The sequence below is a fragment of the Gavia stellata genome, chromosome 15, assembly GCF_030936135.1.
Source record: "Gavia stellata isolate bGavSte3 chromosome 15, bGavSte3.hap2, whole genome shotgun sequence".
In the NCBI taxonomy this organism is placed as follows: Eukaryota; Metazoa; Chordata; class Aves; order Gaviiformes; family Gaviidae; genus Gavia; species Gavia stellata.
Genome location: NC_082608.1, coordinates 1916701 through 1939867, shown reverse-complemented (window position 1 = coordinate 1939867; position 23167 = coordinate 1916701). Strand labels below are relative to the sequence as shown.

Here is a 23167-nt window from a genome sequence, read left to right as displayed (position 1 = left end):
TACCCCAGCCAGGACTCACTGTCCGAGGCTCCCTCTGCTTACGGACAAGTGGGCACGGAGGGCAGGAGGGTGATATCGGGGCTTTGCAATCTGCTCCGGCTGCCTGCTGGTCTCCATGTGGGATATGAGACACTGGTCTTGACACAAAGCCCTAGTTGTCCTGGCCTCCTCCCATTCCTGCATCACCGTTGCTGTCGGAAGGGGAACCGGAGCTGGGTCAGTGCTGGCAGGGCATATATCCAACTCTGGAATTTGATCCTGGCCCAAGATAGCCCAAAGTGAACATCAAAATGGGGAACTGCCACTGCACCAAAAACCACAGCTTCAGCAAGGACCTGGGGGAACACTGCAAGTGCACATCTCCAAACAGCGAGGGAGTGGAAGCGAGTCCCTGCAGGCGTTACTCGGAGTGCCCGAGATCCTGGTGGGATGATTTGCTCAATACCACCAAGACCACGGTGACGGCTGCAATGCTGCCGGGGTCTCTCTGTACACTGTATAATTAACCAGTGTGGGAGGGAGCCTAGAGCTTTGTGCCGATGTCATGTCTTCTTTTACAACCTAAACAGACAAACCCCCCTTGCCGGGGAAGATGCCTTGCCACACTCCAGGAAGCCATTCAGTGATGCACCAAGATCCTGACAAGGGACAGATCTCCATACATCTGAGGGGCTGCTGGATCCCAAAGCACAGTCAGATGAGACGCCTCTAAGGCACCAGCAGGAAACAAATCTCCGGACTAGCAATAAAACCCTGCCTTCTGTATGCATCAGCACAGCTCTCTGGAACGATCCTAATGCCGCATCATTACTGGAGCCTTGCGCTCATATCCCGACTCCCAAGCAAACCTGCACCAGCAGTTAATGGATTCAGTCTCTTGGGCTCCTGATATGAAATCGCCATTCAGCAGGATCCAATCTATTTGGGCAGAAACTTTTGGCAGTACGTCCACAGATAGCTTCCCTCTCCTGTCAGTGAAGCTGTAAGCCAGATCGTTTGACTCCAAAGGTGGAGAGCAAGAAGAAATAATCAGTTACACTTTATTCTACTATACCATAGCTAAAACAAAGTCTTTCAAGACATAACTATTCTGGGAAATGTCTGTCATTTCTCCCTTCATTACTGCTGTATGTTAGACTATCAAACTAGAAAAATACTGTGAGTTATTTCTCCTGGGAAATTAAAATAGGCTGTTGAAGAGGTTCCTCACATTCCTGCTACCCCACAGGGAAGAAAAGAGCTGCTGGTTAAAAGGATATGCTTCATTACCCACCCTTGCAGGCTGCCGCTACATGCGTAAGAGCCTCGGGACGCCTCAGGAGCCAGCGGTCTGCCTGGGCTAGCGTGTCCTCTATAGGATGGCAGTTGAGTCAGAGCACGAAAAACTACCATGGATGCTAACCAGGACAGAAATAAAACATATAGTGCTGGGAACAGGATATTGCAACGCTTCTGGCTTCATGTCAGTCTCAGACAGGCTGCAACTGGCAGGTGGCAGAAAATACAGACAGTGGCTGTATGGTGATACAGCACAAAAACTCCAGCTGTCGTACCCTGGCTTCGCTACAGCGTAAAGCAACGTGATACGGGAGGGGATAACACACCATGACTCACAGCTCCAGAAGTGATCTCTATGCAAGAACCCAACCGTAAATACTTGCAGATTTTATTTTTCCCCCCTCAGGCCCTAAATAATGAGAATCCGCTAGATATCCACCAGCCTGAGTAAGAAAAAGCCAGTCTTGAATAGCTGGGGACCACCAACTGTTGGCCAAATCCCCTACTTTCTTTTGCAGAGGGGGAAGGCGATCCACGGAATGGAAATCGCTGCTCAAAGCGGACAGAAAACCAAAGACAGAGCTGGCAAGAGAAGTACCGAAATGCCACCTAAAGCGCACCCTGCTAGTTCAGGGCATTTAGGAGAAAGGCAGTGCTGAAGCAAACATCTGCCTCTTCCCATAAATAACTGAACCCCTGGAGATAGTGTCTTCTGCCAAAAACTGAAGTGCTCTGTAGTAACCTTTCATTTGGATGGGGACCAGCTTGGTTCCCCAGCTGAGGTGGAGATTTGCAGGAACAAACAACACAGTTAGCTCCCAGCCCAGCCTCTGGATCAACACCACGAGCAGCTTCATAACCTGAACATCTCGAAGACCACCTCCATCGGCTCAGAGCTAACACATGGCACTGAGGAGTCACTACCAAGCAGTGACAGGATACGGAGGACTTGTCAAGGTCAGTGCAATGGTAACAAATCCTTGCCCTCCCTTTCCTCCGGTTTCCATTTCCAAGGAGTCAGCACCCACGGGTCTGCAATGTGACTTACAGCTAAGCTGTGCTGCGGAGGGTGCAGCAAAAAGCAAGGACCTTCTCCTTTGGTAGCCACCTGGGCTTCTATCACAGCTGCTTCTGCTGACATAGCATGTGTATTTGCAAAAATAAATTAAACCGAATTTGAGATGCACTCAGAAAGTCAGAGTTGCATAACAGCTTGTCTCCCACAGGCTTGGACGGCTGCTCAAAATGTTCATGGTCACGTGGTAATTCCAAAATCACTGCCTCCTCTTTTTTGTTATTATTTTCACCAGCAAATTAACCCTATACAGACTGAAGTCACCTGCTGCAGCTTCTACAGATAGCAACACCTGGAAAAAACAGCAGCTAATGGTCCACTTACACAGCAGAGCTTCTGCACAAGCCCCACAAAGCCACCCTGCCCAGAAAGCATTTCCCAGACCGCTATCCCTCCATCAGCTTCCTAACCTCTGGAAGCAAATGCTTCCTCCAGTCACTTGTTACAAGGGTTTGATTATTTTCATAGGGTGCTCTGCGACATCCCAGGTGATAGGTGGGAAGAAGAGAGCAGCCACTTTGGGCCAGAAGGTCTGTGAGGCAGCAAGGTCCCAGCTTTGGGGGGGCTCTCCAGCACGTTTACACGGCAGTGCAGGAAGGGTGTCTGTCCAAGCTAAATGTTACAGGGCTGTCACTGGAGAGAAGGTTGTGGAAGTCAGTGGCGGTGAATTTGTAGATTCTACATTTGATAAAAAGGAGAAAATACTTGCTATCTTTTGAGGTAAAGACACCCAAATGTCAGGCGGGAGGGAGAAGACAGACATGAGTAAAACTCCGAACGTGAAACTGATTGCTCCATAAATAATGAAATTAATGGAAATCAAAAGGTTGATAATGCTGGCCAAGACAGAAGGGGAGAGACCCACGTAGTAGCCCACTTATATTCAGCCCTGGAGCAAACTGTGTAACATCACCATAGCCATTCAGGAGATGTTTCCACTCAAGACTTGAGGCCAGGCTACACGTCACATCCGTACATCATTACATTGAGTACCAGCACGCAGTACTGTGGGCAGCCAGACTTCGGGACCTCACCTTAACATATGTAATACGTCAAGGGTGGGTCGAGCTAGTTCTGGAGACATACACCAACTGTAACGAAGCAGGAGCCCTGGGACTCACTCCAAAACCAGCTCTAATGCACTGCAGGATGCCCTTAATGCTCAACTGATCAGCTCCCACCCTCCACAATACTCCTACAGCTCTCACTATCTCTTGGTCACACCATGCTGCTGCCAGCTACAGTGGTGTGAAACCGCAGCTGTGCTGACATTGGTGGCTCTTCAGCCTTAGATGGGCTCTAGGAATAACCAAGAAGAGAACACAGTCCCCTTCCTTGAAAAAAACCAAGAAATTATTTTCACCTATTTTAAAAAAAGAAGAGGTTGGGCTTATTCTAGGGTTTACTCGACAATGAGAAGAGATTTTGCACTGCTCAGGCAGCAAGCATTCTTCGTCTCAGACCATGCAAATACTCAGAATCAGAGCTCTGGTTAATTGAAGGACATAGGGTTTTGCTTGCAGAAACAGAAAAGCAAAGAATGTTCTGTACTTATGTACAATACAACTCAAAAAGACCGTTTAAACCTGCCAGTCTTGTGTCCAGGCTCACAGATGACCCTGGACATGAGATTCCGACGTGGTGTAAGTCCAGGTTATACGAAGGGATTGGTATTTCCATGACTAAACTTGGGCTGAATTTGGCCTCCTTTCCACAGAGGACCATTTCATTCTTCAGGTCAATATGACAGTGCTCTAATACCCTTTGTTACTCCCCATACAGTATGCGTAAAGGTGTGCCCTTACGTATAATAATCGATACCTCTGAACACTAAGAACACTTATTTATAGCCCTTGCAGTAGCTCAGCTTCAGGCAGGCTCTCGCTGCCTGTCAGGAGCCCGCAGTTCAGAAGTGGTTTTCGTAACAAGCTCTCCCAGCCTCGCTAGAAACCTGATGTTTTCTCTCGGCACATCAAGGCAGCCGATGCAGGAATCTGCCAAGTGACCTCATTCAGGGAGGAGGAAGAGGAGGAGGAGGGGAGGTTCTCAGCTAACAGCTTACCGCTGGCTCAACAGTGAAGATATCATCTGAGAAAAGCATGGAGTCTCCTTGCACCTTTGCCCTCTGGTTCCGGAAGGTGCGGGAGAGAAGGGAAAGGCGTTCTCGGAGAGCGGGGTCCACCATGCACTCCTTGAGGATGCAATCCGTCTTGTCCTCTTCCTGCCTCTGCAGCCTGCGACACAGCCTGCGGCCACGGGGAGAGACAAACCAAACAGATAATTCAATAAGCAACATATTTGCAGAGACTGCCGGGTAAGTGCAGGGGCAGCAACGCACTGGGGAAGAACCAGCAGCAGCTCAGCAAGGGGCTGACCCCGAGCCATGGGGTCCCAAATGGCTCAGATGATCACTTGTTGCTCGCTGGCGTGGCAGGTAGTTTTACTCCACATTCACAAGTTAAGAAGAGGTTTTGGAAAGCTAGCAGCCCTCAAGAGAGCCTCCCGGCTCAAAGGCGCTGCCGCAGCTGATGGAAAATCCACCAACCTCAACTGCCTTTTCCCACCATAGAGCTGCTCGGAGGAAGCAGATAAAGACCAAGGAGCACCCGCTGCAGGACTTCACCAGCAAGGGGAGAAGCACCTGGGGTACAGCTGCAGGTTACTAGCATCACTCTTTTCCCTTCCTTTTTGGACCCATGACGATAAGGAAACAATCTCTGCTCTCTGTTCCCTATACGGCCTTCCACCAGAGGAGCCCAGAGCACTTGACAAGCAAACTAATGAATTTAGGCATCACACCCCCTCGGTGAAATTAATGGGTTTATATGCATGCAAACAGAGGCCCTGAGAAAGGAAGGGACTTTGCCCAGCATCACCCCATAAAGAAGTCATGACCAGCACCTCTGAATCCAAACCCTTCAGTCTAGCCTTGAACCACCTTATTTTTTCCCTTTTTGGCCTTCTCTCCAGAGCTGTGACACCGTTACTCTCTCCCTTACTTGGTAGTTGTAGCAGAAATCATTCTAGTGTTTCAAGATCGCAACCAAGAGATGAGAAGGCAGCACTGCTACAGAGCCATTGCTTCCGAGCTGGCATATTCCTGTCCCCCCTTCATGATCCAGTCCCCTGGCCATCAGGAACCAGCAGATGACAACACGAGGGGGGATGAGCGAAAGGCTCCCTATGCAGCAAATCGAGGCAGTGTGGTATAAACAGGAGAGCGATCATCACCCAGCTAAATTCAAACACAATTAGAAAGGAAATACAGTCATGGATGTTACTAGCTGCACGCAGACAGAGCCTCGGGCAAATGCCATCACCAGAGCCCAAAATACTTGCTTTGGCTTGCTCCCTGTGGAGGGCGATGGAAATGGTTCTCCGTGGCTGACCTGCAATGCCGCGCACTCAGGGGGCTTCCAGCCACTGAAATGAGCAACCCTCAACTCAACCTCAAGGGACAATAATTCCACCGTTACATCCCAGAAAGTGCTGCAGGAAGGAGACGATCCAGGTCTTTTTGGGTCACATCCCAGTGCAGGGTCCTGCCTTCTCCCATGAAAAAGTCCTCCCTGCTCCAAGACCTCAAAAGCTTCTCTGACACCAGGACAGCGGTCTTAGAGCTATGACCATCCCTATGACTTCCAAGTAAGGAAGAACAAAACGTCCTGCTCAGACTTTAAGACACAAACTGGCATAGAGATCAAATGCAATTGGAAAAAAAAAAAAATGATCAGGTTGAAGTCTACTGGGGGGAAACCTGGATGCTTCTGAGGGGAAATAGGATCACTCAGGGTCCAGGCTGAGACAGGCAACTGGGAGAGATGGTAAAGGAATGGTCCAGGGAAGTACCAAGAGAAGGTCATGAGGTTTTCTTTCAACACACTGAGCTTGCACAGAAGTCACACACTGTGTAATTAAAAATAGAGAACAGTGGAAAACTAGTTTTGGCCTTCAAGGCATTTCTGACCTAATTACATTGAACTTTATTTGCTCAGAAGCCCTTAAAAATCGCTCCACTTTAAGGCAGTTTCCTGATCAGCTATGGGTTCAAACTAACTCCAATATATCCACATCCATCCAAGTCTGAAAAGTCACACAGGGATTCCCTAAATCACCCAAGCTTTGAAGTGTCATTTCCAATTCACCCCCCCCAGGCTGTGTGTGTTTCTCTGCTGCCCAAAATGGGAATTTCAAAGCTTGAGCACAGACACGCTTTGAAGAACCTGCTCCATCTCTCACCACCATGAAGACACAGGTGACTGAAGCCCAAATGCACTTCCAGGTCCTGTGCTGCCCTACCTTCCCTGCAGAACCCTCCACCTCCAAGCTCCCCCCAGCCTCGAAGGAAGGGCACAAATAGCTCCTTGTGCTGGAAACCAGGGTAGCGCGAGGCAATTAACACCCGACAGCAGGGTGGCCTCAACTTCCACCCTACCCTGCACATTGCTGGAAAAGGAGCCTGCCACCTTATCAAAACTGGAGGAGAAGAAACTGCAGTGACTATCGTAATAGTTATGTTATCTGCAGCTACATTACATCCCAGGTAAAGAGTGCTGACACTTTCCTCAGCCTCATGGACCCTCTGTAGCCCAGGGATGCCTGGACCTCAGTGGTTTGTGCTCCCACAAACCACCAATTTGCTATCTAGTCATTGCAACCAACCTTTCCTCCCTAAAACATTTTCCTCAGCTGGAGTATGGGTGGAACTGGCATGGGAAGTGCTGAGCTCCAGTACCCTGAAGCTCAGTGACACATACCCTGACACTGGGGATGGTTTACTTGTCCTAAACAGTTCAAAAGTACCAACACCCTTGAGGCCACACATCAGTTTTATCCTTGGACAGCGTACGTTATGGAAACGCATCTTTCAAACGAACCTCAGCTTCTGCTGATCCTCCGCTTCCTGCGTAGCAAAAGGCTTCCACTGGAAGTGGGCTATGATTTCACTCCGATTGTGGATGATGACGGATCCGTGGTTTGACAGCGAGAGGTAAGTCTTCTCAACTGCCAAGGAGTTCCTGTCTAGCCTGATGTTGACATCTCCAGCTGCTCCATAAAGGCTTGTGTGAACATCTTCACCTGCAACAAAGCAAAAGGCAGTCTTTGCTCATCTCACTTGCCGATAGAAGTACAAGGAACAGAGCAAACCACAAGTAACAGAAAAAAGCATTACAACTTTTAGCTGTATTAGCAGTTCCACGGATCAGTACATTTATCACATCCTGATAGATACATGTGTACAGCACAAGGATGTCCTGGACACCACCTTAAGCACCTAATTTCTGGGTGTGTTTGTAGAGCTTTATCCCCAAGGTGACAGCATTTACAGTGAGATTTTTCAGATGTGCCCAGGCAGCCTTTGGGTTGTCATCCCACTCAGGTCACAGGGAATTCTGCATCAAAGTCATTCAGGTGACTCTGAGGAGTCCCACCAGGGTCACAGCTTGCCCAGGGTCTCCTGCAGGCACACCACCAGTAGTGGGTCTCTCCTGAGGACCCCTTGTAACTGACAAGCGAAGATGCCTGGGGGCATGTGGACAGAAAAGGGAGGTTCAGAGGAACAAGTGAAGTGACAGCCCACGGCAGGATGGCACGCAGAAGAGAACCTCACTGTGTTGTAGAAGCAGTGCCCTCACTTGCTGTGGGTTTGTGAAGATATGTCAAAACGAGACTGGTGGGGCACGGCCCACACCAACCCGCCCATTACAGACTTGCAAGCCCATTTCTTCAGCCTGGATCCTGTTGCCTATGCCCGAGGGCGCAAGTCTACGCTGAATATTCCCAAGCTATTCAACGACCAGAGTGAGGACATCTTTGCTTTCCAACTCAGACCAAGCTGAAGAAGAGCGAGCCCCTGGCTGTGCACATCAACTGATTAATGACCGGAGTCTTGGCTAGGGTACCTAGCAGCATCGCACCCTCGAGAACAGACTCCCACCAAAGGCTCCCTCATTCCCAGAGCCTTCAAACCTTCATTCTTCCCAACCAAGGAACTCCTGGGAGTCAACTGAGCTCAAACTTCACTACCAAGCCCACTCTTCCTGTTGTGGGTGAGTGTTTCCCAGGTGAGATGCAAACAGCAAACATCAGACATGCTCTCCAGAAACAGCATTTCTAGGGAGTGGTGCTTAAAGCCTCCGAGCCAGCCCCAACTGACAAGCGCAGCAACCCGGCCATGGCCTGGAGAGCATCCCTCTGCAAAGGTACAGCCTTCTCCTCACTGCAGGGGTTCCAGCAAGGCAGCCAGTGGATGGACCTGCCTTTAAAACGGCTGCCATGCAACAACACAAGGGGAGAGCTGGATGGACTCCTTCAATCCTAAGCCAGGCAACACAGCAGAATCACATTCATTTTGGGAGCGGGGAATGAGGCAAGACTCACCCTTAAAATAGCAGATCTCTACAGTCATTCATTCATCTCCACACATGGAGAATTCAGCCTTCATGCCTGTATAAGCCTCAATTTCTTTGCTCTTAAGGGAGTTTGGCGTGACAGGGATTTGTGGCCAGAGCTGAGTTACATTGGGAGAAAACCAGCAATGTGTCCAATGACTGGACAGTCCGCCTCCCATAAGGGACAATTTAGAGTATAAAAATAACTGAAGTTCAGAAGAGTTAGAGGCAGGTATGCTTTATAAGCATTACCTTTCCCCTGCGCTGAATCCTCGGCATACACTGGCAAGCAGATGAGCCAGGACCCAAGAAATGGGAGATAGGCACAGTGCTTCGAGCGTGCACAACGCCGGTTTCTGGAAACACGAGCTAATCCTCCACAACGATCAAGACAAACTACTACAAAATAAACACCATGAAAACTATCATCTGACTGTCTAAACCCATGGCCACGTGGGTCTTCAAGTATTGGGTATAGTTCTGATCTCAAAAAACAAGTTGAAGCGTTTGAAATTAAATAGAGAAGGGCAGAAAGTACAATTAAAAGTATGGAGCAGCTTCTGCATGAAGACTGAATAGGATTCCTCAACCTAACAATCATATGGGAGATAGATGGGAGAGGTTTGTAAAAGCATGAATGGCCTGGGAAATGTGAATGAGGAAAGATTTCTCAGGATTTGTCATAAAACAGGAACCTGAGGGCCTGAAATCATGTTATTAGTCAGAAATTACACAGAAGTAGTAGTACTTTTCCAGGAAATATTCCTTCCTTTGCCATATACTGCCATAGGATGCTGTAGAGGTTAACAGCTATAAATCCAGAGAGCAACCGGACAAATTCTCAGGAGATAAAACCATCAGAAGCTCTTAAAGATGAGAATGAAGCCTCCAGCACAGAAAACTGCTAACTCCAGAGCCCAGGGGGGAAAAAGCATATGCACTGCCTGTTTCTACATGCTTTGCTGAGCATCCCCCGTGACTGCTCTTCTGGAGATAAGCTGGGGACGCAGCCACCCTTACACTCCTGGCTGCAGGCACCGAGGACGCTTTTGAAGGCTGGAGGGCTTGCCGGAGCACCTTCTACCGCAAGGAGAAGTATTTGACATCATGCTGAAGATATAAACCCAGAAATGGCTCGGTACAGTAGAGCGTGCACAGATGCCGGTGAGTCAGGAGGAAGCCGCAGCTCTGTCTGCCAGGCAGATGAACTGACACAGAGAGCGGAGCTGCCAGGGTTGGCCAAGGGCAGCTGCAGACTTCATGTCTTGGGTGCCAAATTAGATGTGACATGCCATTTAAGACTCTTGGTTGTCTAATACATAAGTTTAAAAAAAAATCTCTCTACTGCAACAGTGATGTAGCACTAGGCATTGCACTTGACAAGGTAATGTCCATGGTGTGTAGTCTGGGATGCTTTGCTGCCATGAAAGCACATTTACTGAATCTAGATGTATCTGCCCTACCATTATTTACACAACACGATCTTATTACAGGCTGTCAATTCTTTCCTCCTTACATGCTTTTGATACATTTCCTACAGGCGTCAGGACACAGCGCTCACTCTGCAACTCGAACAAAGCAATGCCAAAACTTGAAATTAAAAGCTAGACTTTTTACACAGCAGTACAGCAGACGCTTTGGGTTGTGCTCTTTGACACAGCAGAAACACCACTATGTTTTATTCCACCATCCATCTGCATGACTATGGATGCAGGTGTCTTAGCACATCATTACTTTTTACTGTGTTGAATCAAGAAATCTAGTATTGGGTCATCCTTCCTGGGGCCTATTCTGCAGGAAAAAAAGGGGAATTTACAGGACAGCTAAAACACCTCTCCGAATTCTTCTAATGCTACATGATCATCCTGGTGCAAGAGGAAATAGTTTTCAGATCAGTACAAATTGTTCTTAAATAAAAAGACAAATTTGGTTTAGTCTGAAAGTGTAGCTCAATGAATGGATGAGCAAACCCTCGAACAAGATTTCAAAACAAATTTTGGGATTTATGAAGAACGCTTTCCTAATATTCAACAGTAGTACTTTCCTTCATTGATCACCGCTCTAAATACTAGAAAGCTGGTAGCCAGATAGATTAGACCAAATAGAAACAAAACAGCACCCTGCTGCATCTCGCCTTCACTGAGATTATTCTTCCTTTATCCCTGTCACTCCCTCTTTGCTGAATTTGGATTTTAAGTCTTTCTAGGAGTGCATGACAGTCAAATTTGGAGTATTTGGGTAGCATGGAAAGCAAGTTCATTTGCCCAGTTTGTCAGAAGACTGTGCCTCGCTCAGATGACTTCTATGAACGCAGCTGAAGACAGACAGGTCCTGCTGCTTTTTCACCAAAATACCAGAAAAGCAGTGAAAGCAAAGCTCTTCACTCAAAAGGGCGTTATTGTACCTCCACACCAATCTGCGATAAGTAATTCTTCTGCTCCCGCTACTATCATACCCAACTGCCTCACCGCTGCCGGCACACTCTTGTTTTTCAAACAGCATGCAAAGGACAGCTATTACCACTCCACCAGGCTAAGCCATCTCTGGAAAGCTAGAGAAGTCACCTACAGCTGGATCCAGCCCTCCCCGCCAGAGATGCTTTTTGCTGCATCTCCTGCAGAGCTACCACTAGATCAGAGTCAGGAGCACTGCTCTGAGCCCTTTCACTGTCGGGAAGCTAATGGCATCACCTACGAGGTGCACTGGGTCTCCGCTGGCCTGAGGAAGGCGATCTGTCAGCCCCGACGCTTGAATTGCCAGCACTAGAACAAAATGCAGAGCAGCGACAGTCATTTTTAAGTGTTTCTCCGAGGCGGTGTTCACGAGCCACCTTCAGACTCTTAAATCATCACGTTATTTACTCCAGCCCTAGGAGCAGCTTGTTTAAAAACCTCACCACTAAATAACAGCTGCTGCTAACACGGGTGTCTCTAAAGAATCATTCCCAGGCTACAACAAAGCTCAGAGCACCCTAATCATTACCACTGCCACAGTTATCGCTGTTAACCATCAGAAGTCCCTGGCATGGCGCAGGCCTCAGCAAAGCACCCGCTGAGCCCATGCGGCACATGGACAGAAGAGGGTCTCTACCCCAAAGGCATTGCAAGGAACCGTAAGACAACAGATGGGGAGGAAGAGGGAGATGGAGAGCAACGACAGGCCGGCAGTGGTCTATGGGACAGGTTGCAGGCTCTTCAGACAGCTCTCTTGCACATTAAAAGTCATTTCATTGTCCATCAGGCTCTTTGTTGTGCATCCATCTGTAATGGAGCACCCAAAGTATTCCCCATTAGCTCCTCTGTACCATGCTTAGGAAGAGCTCTTTGCCTTGTTATAGGATGAAATACTCCGGCACGGGAATATCTGGGAGCCAGCAGGGAGGCTTCGTTCTGCCCTGCGTGAAGGAGCCTCACAGAATGTATTGAAAAGGACAATGAAACCATCGGATGATGAAAGACAGCGCTGCCGCGGGCTATTTTTAATCATTATTGCTACTACAGTAACGATACGCTGGGGTACCTGACTGGCTGAAACATTGCTTTTGGCCCACGGGGAAAATAGTGCAGGAACTTTCATTCTGATTGCCTGGCAGAGACATGCCCAATATACCACTTAATAAATCAATCACCCTTCAAGCTGCTCTTCTGCTTCTCAGCAGATACTGATTGATCCACAAGGAAAGGAGGTTAATGAATGGTCAGTTCTGCCCTGAAACCCATCCAGAGTCAATGACACTTAAGAATGTATTAGTGATTTCCACTGATGATAGGGTAGACAAGCTGCGCTCAAGGATGACCTGCAACGAGATGAAAACCACCTTCTTCCAGAAATCTGTCATGCGCTAAAAATGGAATCTGCGGCGTCACACGAAAGTCTGTTTCTGTGAATACCTGGGGATGAACAAAAACTGGCAAAAGGAGATATTTAACTTCCTAACGACCCTCCTAGTACACACACACCCCCCCAGTCTGTGCTCATGCAGCCAACTCCATGGGTTGCTTTAGCAGGGTTTTTGTCAGGACGGGTGTTAGGTAGTTATGGAGCTATAAAGCCGTGCAAAAAAACCTCAAGCACAAATGAAGCACAAACCTGATTCCCCTTCATCTACCCTCAAAGCAATGGACCATCTGTCTTGAAACACGAGGCCCTGGAGAGGGGGCAAAGGCCATACTCTGTTTGCAAGAAGTGTAACAACCTTACTTAAAACAGTATAAAAAATCATTCTTGCAAGCAGCACTAGAAAAGGGGAACAAAGACAGGGAACAGTTGTTACCTATTAGCTGTTTTGACATAAACGAACACTTTGGAGACCAATTAGACTCACCCATCAATCTAATTGATTTGGACTATAAAAGCCTATAACCAATCCGTTGGATAAAGTATTAGTTACCAATCCTCCATCTGTTGCAACGCCGCTACTGTTAAGATGCAAAGTCAACATATAATTGCACAAACTCCTATTTACACCTTTTTTTCACCTACAATATGCGCCTCCCTCCACCCACCTAGTTCCCACTCCCTTCGAAGCAGGCGTACAAGAACATAAGTCAGTCAGAAACCAGCCGTACTGCTGGGAATTCGCGCAAAGGAAGAAAAGCCCAACCCGCAGTCACCACCTGCCACAAGCAGAACGAAAAATCCCTTTGCAAAGTTGTTAAATGCTTGATGGCCCAAGAAAAAGCTAGAGAAGCCTCTTGTACCAGCTACAGCATCAGTCTGGCTTACACCTTACGATAACATGGGAAACAAGGTCTTTATAAACTCACGGAATAAAATAAGTTTCTAAACATCTGCCAGCACTAAACAAATAAAAAAACTGCATCAGTGCACTACAACAAAGCTTCGGAGTCAAAAGAGGCTGCTGCTTAGGAAGCACAAGATTTTCCCAACTCTTAGCACTCATAAGAAGCTACTATAAACCTGTCTGGTGTTGAAGGAATGGAGAATTGCACGAAGACGAACGACTACAGCGGTGAATAGCAACGGCACACAGCGGCGGCAATCAGAAGCTCAGGGTCTGTTGCCGTGAATTTAGCTCAATAGTAGCTTAACGCCACTCACGGCAACATCCGAGCCCCCGTAAACATTCACAAAAGACTAAGATTAAAACCAGAAAACGGTTTTGGTATTCCCACCCTGGTATCCTGCACAACACAGGGACGACTCAGATAAATATCTAAAGAGGCAGCAAGTTTGCTCAGGCAAGCGTTGAGCCTCCTCCGTTCTGGCTGAGGTCAGTACAAATTGAGAGCACTCAGCAACCTGTTTGAGTCATCTCAGGAAGGGAACACGCAACACGACAAGGGCTAAACCTCAGCGAAACCCTGCTGCCCACCCACATCCATCAGCAGATTTGCAAAGAAGAAAAAAAGAGAAAGGAAAAGGCTTGATCTAGAAACTATATCAATAGGATTTTCATTTCATTTTCAAACAAGTTCCTGGAAGCCACTGATTGCAACGCCGGCCTTGCAAGACAGATGACAAGACCCTTGGTAGAAAAGAGGTTCTTAAAGGAGAGAGAACAGAGCTATGCAAAGGTGGTTGTGTTCTCCAAAGTCTACACACAAACACAGATGAATAACACAGCAAGGCAGTGCTTTCCTCAGATGCTTTATCCTTGTGGGTAGCTGAGATGTTCGGAGGTGCTGGCACACCCGTGCTACAGTCACTTGTTCAGCCTCAAACAGCGAGAAACAACCAGGGCTGGGATTTAATGAGTTTCTTGCATGCGCACAGTGATCACTAACACACCGCCAAGCCCTCGCACGGGTGGCCTCATTTACCATAGTAAGCTGATTCAGCTAAACCCAGCATCGATTTTACCTGAAGAAAGGGATTCAGCATCCTGACACGTTTACATTCCCAGCTGGCAACCCCATGCTGATCCACATAGGAGCTGGACGGTCACTAACACGGTTGACAATTCCCCTTGGCCCATTTGCCATACGATGTAGCCCCTACTACAATTTAGCACCGTGGCCAAGACGCACAGGCTTTCCTCCCTCCGCTGCCAGCCAAGCACACCCGGTTCTGTACTTACCCATCATCTTCACCAAACCCAAATGGCTCTAATACATCACGTCAAACTCGCTGTCATTCCACGGGTGACTAAAGAGCTCCACATCAGCTCTCTAATTAGTCAGTTTTTAATATGCCTTAATTTTTCCTGTGATCTCATGCCTCGTTTTCCCCATTTGAGATGAAATGTCAGTGTTTTCTCAAGCTGGCAGTTTTTACTCATGGCTCCAGAGACTGCTGCAGCACAGAAAAGCTGTCTGTGCTTAGACCAAGAAGGGCAGAGGCATCTCAGGGTGTCCTACGTAGAGTAGAAGACCTAGAATCATCTCTGATAGCCCCCTGGAACCCTAAGCATTGCTGCCACACTCAGTACAGCCATTCCCATTCAGATCTTTGAATCACAGATTCACTACGGTTAAGACCTGTTAAGACCATCAAGTCCAACCACCAACCCAACCCCACCATGCCCACTGAACCATGTCCCACAGTGCCACATCCACACGTTCCTTGAACACCTCCAGGGATGGCAACTCCACCGCTTCCCTGGGCAGCTGATTGAGATCCACCCAGGAAATTTTTTTACTATTTTTTTCTTCTTACATTGCCCCAAGGAAGTCGTATCTAGCCTACGAGTGTTCGTGCTGGCTCAGAGGAAGGGGATGATCACAGATCTGCTAAGCACGCTCGCTCCAGACACCGGTAGGGCTAGCAGCTGTAGAGGCAGTCCATGCAGGCAGATCCTGGTCAACCCAAACTGCACATCGTCTTGGCTCTCTGGTGCTCAGTACCGGAATCCCCTGCAGTGATTCCCCTCAGCGCAGCCAGCCTAAGTGCCTGGTTGTTGGCCAGCTTTCAGGACTGGAAAGGACCCCAGAAGAAACTAAAGGGGCACTGCCAAGGAGGAGACATCTCAGGCCAGGGCTTGCTTCTCCACGCTGCAGCCTAGTGCTACGTAACACGAGGCTGATGTCTTGCCTTACATCTAAAGTGAGCAGCAATGGGGAGGAAACAACGCTGGGGACCCCATACTTTTAGGGCCAGCCAGCAAAGCCCAGAAGCAGGGGAACAGGGCAGCCAGACCCTTCCCTGACCCAGGGCTGGGCAAGCTCAGCTCCACATTGTGTCCAGCACTGGAGAAATATTTAGCTGCTCTCTTTTCTCCCATACAGGAATAACCTGAATTTGATAGAAAGCAAGTTTTGCTTCCCCAGGGCTCAGAAGACATTACTTCATCTGCTTCCTACCGGGACAGTAACTAACCCAGTGCAGGAAAACTCCATCTGATTGACAACTATGGAGCCGGAGGAAGATGTTGCCCATATCTTCTACCTGCTCTTGAAGTAATTAATCAAGGAGCTGAGGCTGAGCTCTCCCTTCCTTGCCCTGGGTGTGCAGAGCCACAAAGGATGCTCTGAGCCTAGGTCTGTGATCCACATCAAACAAACTGATACTCGCTTTGGGAGACCTCCTGCTCAGGAACTGTCAAGCCCTCCCGTAAGTTGTGTAGGAACTGGAGGGAAAACAGGATATTAATCTGCCAAATACCCAGATGGTTCCTCAGCAGGCTTTTAGCACGAGGCTGGAGGCTTCCAGCAGGACTAAAACGACTGAGAACTATTCCTGAGCCTCAGGTTCCCTCTTCTTCTGGGGAAGCTGCTTTCTGGGGCTCTGCACCAAGGGGAGACAGGACAGTAATGGAGTAGACACTCCTGCCTGAGGGCTGGCTCTTCTTGGATGTGCCTCCTAAAATTCACATACGAGTACTGGCTCTGATCTCTCCCCCTCGAAGAAGATGAGATCCTGCCCCCAGGCTTTTGCTTCTGTGTTACAGTCTCACAGAGCCACCAAAGGAAAATGGTCTGCAGAATTACACTTATTACTGACAGCAATAAAGGCATCTCAATATATAGTGTCTGTCAGCCACGCACAAGCTCAGTGAGGCTTTGCTAATTACTGAAGTTTCCTGTGCTGACAAAGGCATCCCAAGGGATGCAGTGACTGATGGGGAAAAAAACCTGTACAGAGGACTTTCAGCACCGCACAACAGATCTCCTAGACTAGAAGCACATTGTAGCACCTTGCCACAGGGTGCCGGGGGCACTGCAGGCACCCACCTACAAGCACAGAATCTGGTCTTACACCTTGAAGGCCACCCATCATATCAGAGTAGGTACTTCTTGGAGACAGGAGTCTAATGTGAGTCAGGATTCAGGGAGCTCTGAGCAGAGAAGTGATTCTCCTTCCACAATTCCCACCATCTCTCCAGCACCTCCTGTCTCTGGCAGCCTCCTTTACTTGCGTGGAGGACTGCCATAGACGTTCTTGTTTCTGGGTGCTATGGGACTGGTGAGTTTGTTTGCAGCTCCGGCAGAGCTCTGGGAAGCTGTTACGCATCTCCTTAACCACGTGTCCCTGAGCAAAGCTCACCCTCCCGCCCCAAGCTTGTGCTATGCCGTCAGGTTGCAATGAGCGTTCTGATTGCAGCAGACTGGGTTTGATGTACAAACACAGCAGCACTCAGGGCAACCAGCTTGGGTAGCTCACTTGAGAACTGCTTGAGAGCTACAAGAATATCTAAGCTTTATGAATAATGACTTGGTTGAAACTAGAGACTTAACTCCATAAACTTATTTTCCCACATCCACATGGGGTGGGCTAAATGTCACCTGGGAAGGGCCAAGCCACCAACCAACCTTCAAGCGGTCCTGAGTGCAGAATGCTTTCCAAACCCACACATCTGCTTGGCATGCAGGCTTCAGAAATGCCTTCTGATACCATCGTGAAGATGATGGATAGAGAGGACCACTAGATGATCTTGGAGGTCCCTTCCAACCCAAACCATTCTATGATTTATGATGAGAAGCCCAGAACATCCCAAGTCACCTTCATTTCAGGATGGGCAGACACAAGTTACACAGGTGCATGGGGCAATATAGAGCAGTTTGGACATGTAAAGCACCGAAGATCAGTTTTTCATTGTAAATCATTATGCTTTTAGCAGCAAAGACACTTCCTTCACACCCATCTGTAAAGTTTGTAGCAACAGGACTACCAATATACGTACTGTCTATCGAGGGGACAGTACCTACATTCCTAGCCAGGGCAGTCTAAACAATGCACAATTTAAATCAACCAATAAATAGGCAAAGGGAAAATTGTGACTTACTGACATAGAAAGGCTCCACGTTTGCTTAAGCAATGCTAGGGACAGATTTGACCCAACTTCAGCAAAAATTAAATCAATGCAACACGCACCTGATCCTGCGTAAGTCACACTCACAACAGCATGATTTATTGAGAACTACTGCCACTTGTGAGCTGAGCAAGTCAATATGGATACACAGCAAAGCAAGGAAAATGCCTCCCAACATCCTAAACCGCTGTGATGCTCTTAGCACTTCTGTTTCGTAATAAACAGTCGGTTGGTGGCTCTGATAGAGCAACACAGCTGCTTTTTGTATGCGAGTCACAGGGAGTCTGACTTAGTGCAGGACAAATTAGTCAGGGCTTGCCACACGAGGTTGGGTAACATTGTCTGGTGCTCTGCACTACACCTGCAATAAGCAGCTTTTAAGACGGATTGATTAAATGTTTGGGTTTCACTTTAGCAATTAATCACAGCAGCCTTTTACTTATTTGTATGCTTCAACACTAGAGAGATAATCCCTTAATTATTCCCTTGCTCTCCTCCTTATTCCATGGTTTATTTAAAAATAACCGCACTGTTGTACTGACAGGCAGGAATGAAATCATAGGTTTATCTCCCAGGTAGCTGTACGTATTCCTGCGAGGTCGCCCATCTCAGAGCCAGCAGCTAGTTTCATCTCCATGATCTAGCCATGCAAATTGCTTCAGCAAAGATTAACCACGGAGGAACCAGGTGTTTCAGTAAGAACAAGACTCAGGTTTTCAAAGGAAGCCATGAAGATCCTGGCCCTAATTATTCACTCAGTCTTCTCAGTCACAAAGTATAAACCCTACAGCCCTAACCTCTAGCGTTACTACTGATTTACCCCAGAGAAAGATCTAGCCCTCTGAATTTTATCCTATAAATTCTCTATATGCATACAAATGAGGCACTTTTTGTGCTTCTTTCAGTAGTTCTTTCAAGAAAGTGTTACCCAAATCCATGAGCTTCTCAGAGTGAGCATCAACCATTCTCTGGGAATATGTCACTAACTGACAAATATTGAACAAAGCTGTGATAACTCAAAGCCACAAAGAGCATCTGGAAGATAAAGGAGCATTTTTATAACTTCTACAAACTCAAAACAACTAAAATGTTCACTGCTGGGCTAAAGCATCACAGTATCACCTAGATTAGGACATCACACTTCCCAGGACCAACAGTCAGGAATAGGGACAAACCAAACCTCTCTTTCCAGCAAGAGAAAACGCACACCAAATGTATTCATGCAACGGAGAAAGCGTCTCATTCAGCATCACAAGATACCTCTCCTGAACCAAGGCCAACAGAAGCACTTAAACATGTCGCACCTTCTTCTTGAGTTTTCCCCACTCACTCCTAAAGCGACTTATAAAGCTGACAGTATTTCTGTGGCCTGATCTTGGCTTCTCATACCCTAGCATACATTTTACACCTATCTCAGGAGGCAGTGAGCACTTTCTGCCAAATCCCAAGAGCCCTCAAGTCCTGGCTACTTTAGTCCTGATGTTGTGAAGCATGGGCTGTAGATGGGTAGAGGGCAATATGGAAAAAAAGGTCTGCGGCAAGACGATGGAGAAGCAGTACATGGGACTGAGGTGTGTAAGAGACAGCGGGCACTGGAGAGAGTCTAACAGAGATGTGTGTTCCCTGTTTTACGCTTCAAACATAGCATTGTCTAGGAATAAAACCTCACCCATACATATGCAGGCTGCAATGGTGAGTCAAGGTTTCTCCTTCCTCCGCTCAGCAACTCCCAGAAAAACAGCATTCCAAAATCTCATTCCCATTTGAGGGGATCTACTTTAACAACCCCCTCAACACCAACTATTCTTCACTTTTATCCGAGGTAAAGCTGGGGCAGGGCAGTACACCTGGAGAGGGAATTGAGGTGGCTGGGACAACGGGGAATGATGGTGGAAGACTGTCACGAGAAGGTGCTGGGTGCAGAACACCATGCTGACACCAGGGTCCCCCAGGGAGGGACCAGCGCACAGGATACAGAACAAGGACAGGCTCAGCCTTTGCCCCTTATCCTCTCACTTCTAAGCACTGAAACATGCAGAGGTTTTGCAAGAAAATGTTTTAGAAGTTGCCCACAAAGCAAGCTTAATATTATTCTGCTTAGAAAGGGCTCTGCTTTGAAGGACGCAAAGAGCGTGCACCATGCAGCGCCCAGCACTTACCTGTGTCGTAGTGAACTACCAAGGACCTGGAATGGTGCCCGGTCTTCAGTGGGTGAAACTCCACTGTCACTTGCATGGCGTCACCAATCCCAAGAGTCCCGACGGAGGGATCGACAGAGAAAGGGCTGCAAGGCAAAGAGAGCTATCAGGACTACTGCGGGAGATTTGGGGACTGTATTCCTTTGGCAGTCTAGTTCCCTTCAGCTCACTTGCGCAAGCAAGGAGCAAACAAACCACAGCCAGCGGAAGACAAACACAACATACAGGATCAGAAACAGAGTGACTGACTCCCGCTTCTGCGGAGATCCAGCCCTCAGAAGATCCTATGGCATAAAATGACCTCATCTCCCCCATGCTCTGCGTCCGATTCTCTGCAGCCTCAGGAGTCCGACTGCTAGCACTACGATCAGAAAACGGCTTGTGAAGAGCACAGAAATGGTAACAGCTATTTGCACGCACAACCTGATGCTGACTTCCTCAGGAATCTGTCTTTTCCTGCCACCTAGAAACCTCAAGAGATGCAATACCTGTTTCAATGAGATTACAGCCTAGAAATCAGACAGAGAACAGAAGTCTTTTCTGAAGACCAGAGACTAATTATGGTTTAATTTGCAGAATTCATTTTTTTCTTTTTACCTTGGAAACATCCTGTTTTAGCCTAAGAAAGGGCACGTTTTATCAGCATTTCAATGAAAGCTGCTCCAAGAAAATGAACCATCAGAAAAATCTGAGTGCAAATGCAGATCGGAGCGATCCCATGGCATGGAAACAAGACACAAAAGGAGTATCCCATTTACAGCCTGAACAATTAAATCTCTAGCTAAATGAAGCGCCATTAACAGGAGCATATCAAGGCGAGTTTAACAGGAGGTTTTCTCTGTGTTCACAAGCAACACAATCTGGGACTCTGGGTTGTAATCCAAGCTGGGTAACTGTTTGCCTGGCCCACCAGACAAATTCTGTGCAATGTGTTGGAAATAATTATGAAAATGTGTTGGCATACTTTGGATTTAATATGAGCAGTTATGATTTGTCACCAGGTAAACAGCTCTTGCCTGACAGACACAAAACTCAGTGCTTTAATGCTTAGGGCTAAGTCAGATGAAACATGCTTCTGCACAATGGCAGCTGCGCTTCGTGGCTCTTGTGCAGCCCCACTTAGAAAACAAAAGTTACTGGGTTTAGTGCTTTGCTGGTGGTCAATTTGTCGCCGTAAAAACATGTTCTGGAGAGTTTTACCGTGATTAGAGAACGCAATGCGCACACAAAAATAATGAGAACAACCGGAGCCGTGCGCAAGCTGAACTTTGTTCACGTAAGTAGTGACAGTGATGAAATTGCTGGAGTTTCTGCTCGTTAAGGAGATATTACTGCGATTAGGGGCCTGACCTCTTCCCATTACAACTAGTGAGAACATTACCGCTGACTAATGGAGAAGCATTGGGCCTGCAATGTTTACGTGCTGGACTTGAGACTTCTGAGAGAGAGGAGGAGGAAGAAAGACAAGGCACCATCAGCCTCAGAACCGGATTGCTCTACATGGTGCTGCACCTCCACTGGTGGTTACGCCAGGACTGCTGTAGGTCTCTGCTGGCGCATGGGTGGGATCATGGCCTGCCGTGGGAAAGGCACGGATTTCGCCCCCCCCCCCCCTTTTTTTGCCAGAAGCGTTGCCAGAACAGAAAAGCTGCTAGCTAAGGAAGGAGACTCCTGGCAACACTTCAGCACTGCCATCATCTTCCTACTCCTTCCCCATGTCTAAGTACTCCTGCCCTCAGATGGCTGGGATGGGAATAACACTCCTGCGGGTGACTTCAGGGGACCCCTGAGAAAAAAGTATCTTCCTGTTTTCAAATTCTCAGAAATGGATCTAGCCAAGTTCAGGACTCTGTTCTCAGGACTGAGAAACCGAGCACAAATCAGACACTGCATCTCCTACACCCCACCCCATGCTGTACCCACAAGACAACTCTGTTACTGCTGTAGCAAGAGCTCATTATCCCTCACATAGACCTGGTTCTCCAAGACCCAAAGATGCAAGCTCCATGGCTAAACTTAACTCCTCCGAATTGCAGTCAACATCACTAAGCTGTTCCCTGCAGCCTACAGATAAGAAGAGATGCTACGGAAACATCCCTGATGCATTGTAAAAGCCAAATGAAGACCACTGCCAAGAGATGAAGCTGGCAAGGTAAACTTTGGCCTTTTGTCCATTAGTTGTGAGCTGCTCTTTAAGATAATTCCGGTCCTGTTTGATCTACCCTTTTAATGAATCACTACCGCTCCCAAAAAACAGGAATGACAAGGCTTGGAGGTTTTTTTAATAGCTTGTTTTCTTCCAACATGCCTCTTAACCATGTCCACTTGGACATTTGCGTTGTTGTATGACATCTAAACTTTCACAGGTCCAGATCTCCCAACGGTACCTTGCAATCCCCAGCTTGTATAAACTCATCTAGCCACAGCAATTTAGGAGAGACCTTCCCACCAGCACCTGCTGAGATCTTGCCTATTACTGTCCTTTAGAAAGAGATCAACGCTAGATTGGTAAGCAATTTCATAATTATATATTTTGGCATTTACATCTTGCTTACTTTCTCCAGGCATCAGCCCCCCTTCTTTACAGAGCTGGGCAAAAGTTACGGCCCATGAGGATACCAAGGGCCAAATACTCCTGACGTAATTTAGAAACACAACTGATGAGTGAACAAAGCTGGCAATTCAGGCTCTCAAGCCACCATGCCACCTTTTCTCCTGCAACCACGCATTTAGCAAATGCAGTGTGCAGGGAGGCTGCAATATCCTTTCCTCAAGTCCCATGCTATGTTTACCTTCTACAACCAAACTTCCTTTGGTCTGCTGACCACTTAATTTGCATTATAAAATGATCTGAGTTTGGGAGAATTGATTTCATCCAAAGCTACCTCCAACCCCATGGAAGGCAGTAAAATCTACTGGTGATTGAATTGCCTCATCTGTCCACTAAGATCTACTGCAGGAAAAACCCAAAGATCATTTAATCTCAGTATACATTACTTTTAGTAATGGTATA

General features: G+C 47.6%; 1 protein-coding gene across 1 annotated transcript in view; it reads right to left on the bottom strand.

Moving 5' to 3' along the window:
- HYDIN (HYDIN axonemal central pair apparatus protein) overlaps nucleotides 1-23167 on the bottom strand; it is a 150582-nt gene that overhangs the window by 108066 nt on the left and 19349 nt on the right. Inside the window, exons 6-8 of the mRNA XM_059825082.1 lie at nucleotides 20116-20240; nucleotides 7231-7432; nucleotides 4416-4599 (exon numbers count right to left, since the gene is read on the bottom strand). Of these exons, the coding sequence (XP_059681065.1) occupies nucleotides 4416-4599; nucleotides 7231-7432; nucleotides 20116-20240 (511 nt within the window). The remainder of the gene's footprint in view (nucleotides 1-4415; nucleotides 4600-7230; nucleotides 7433-20115; nucleotides 20241-23167) is intronic.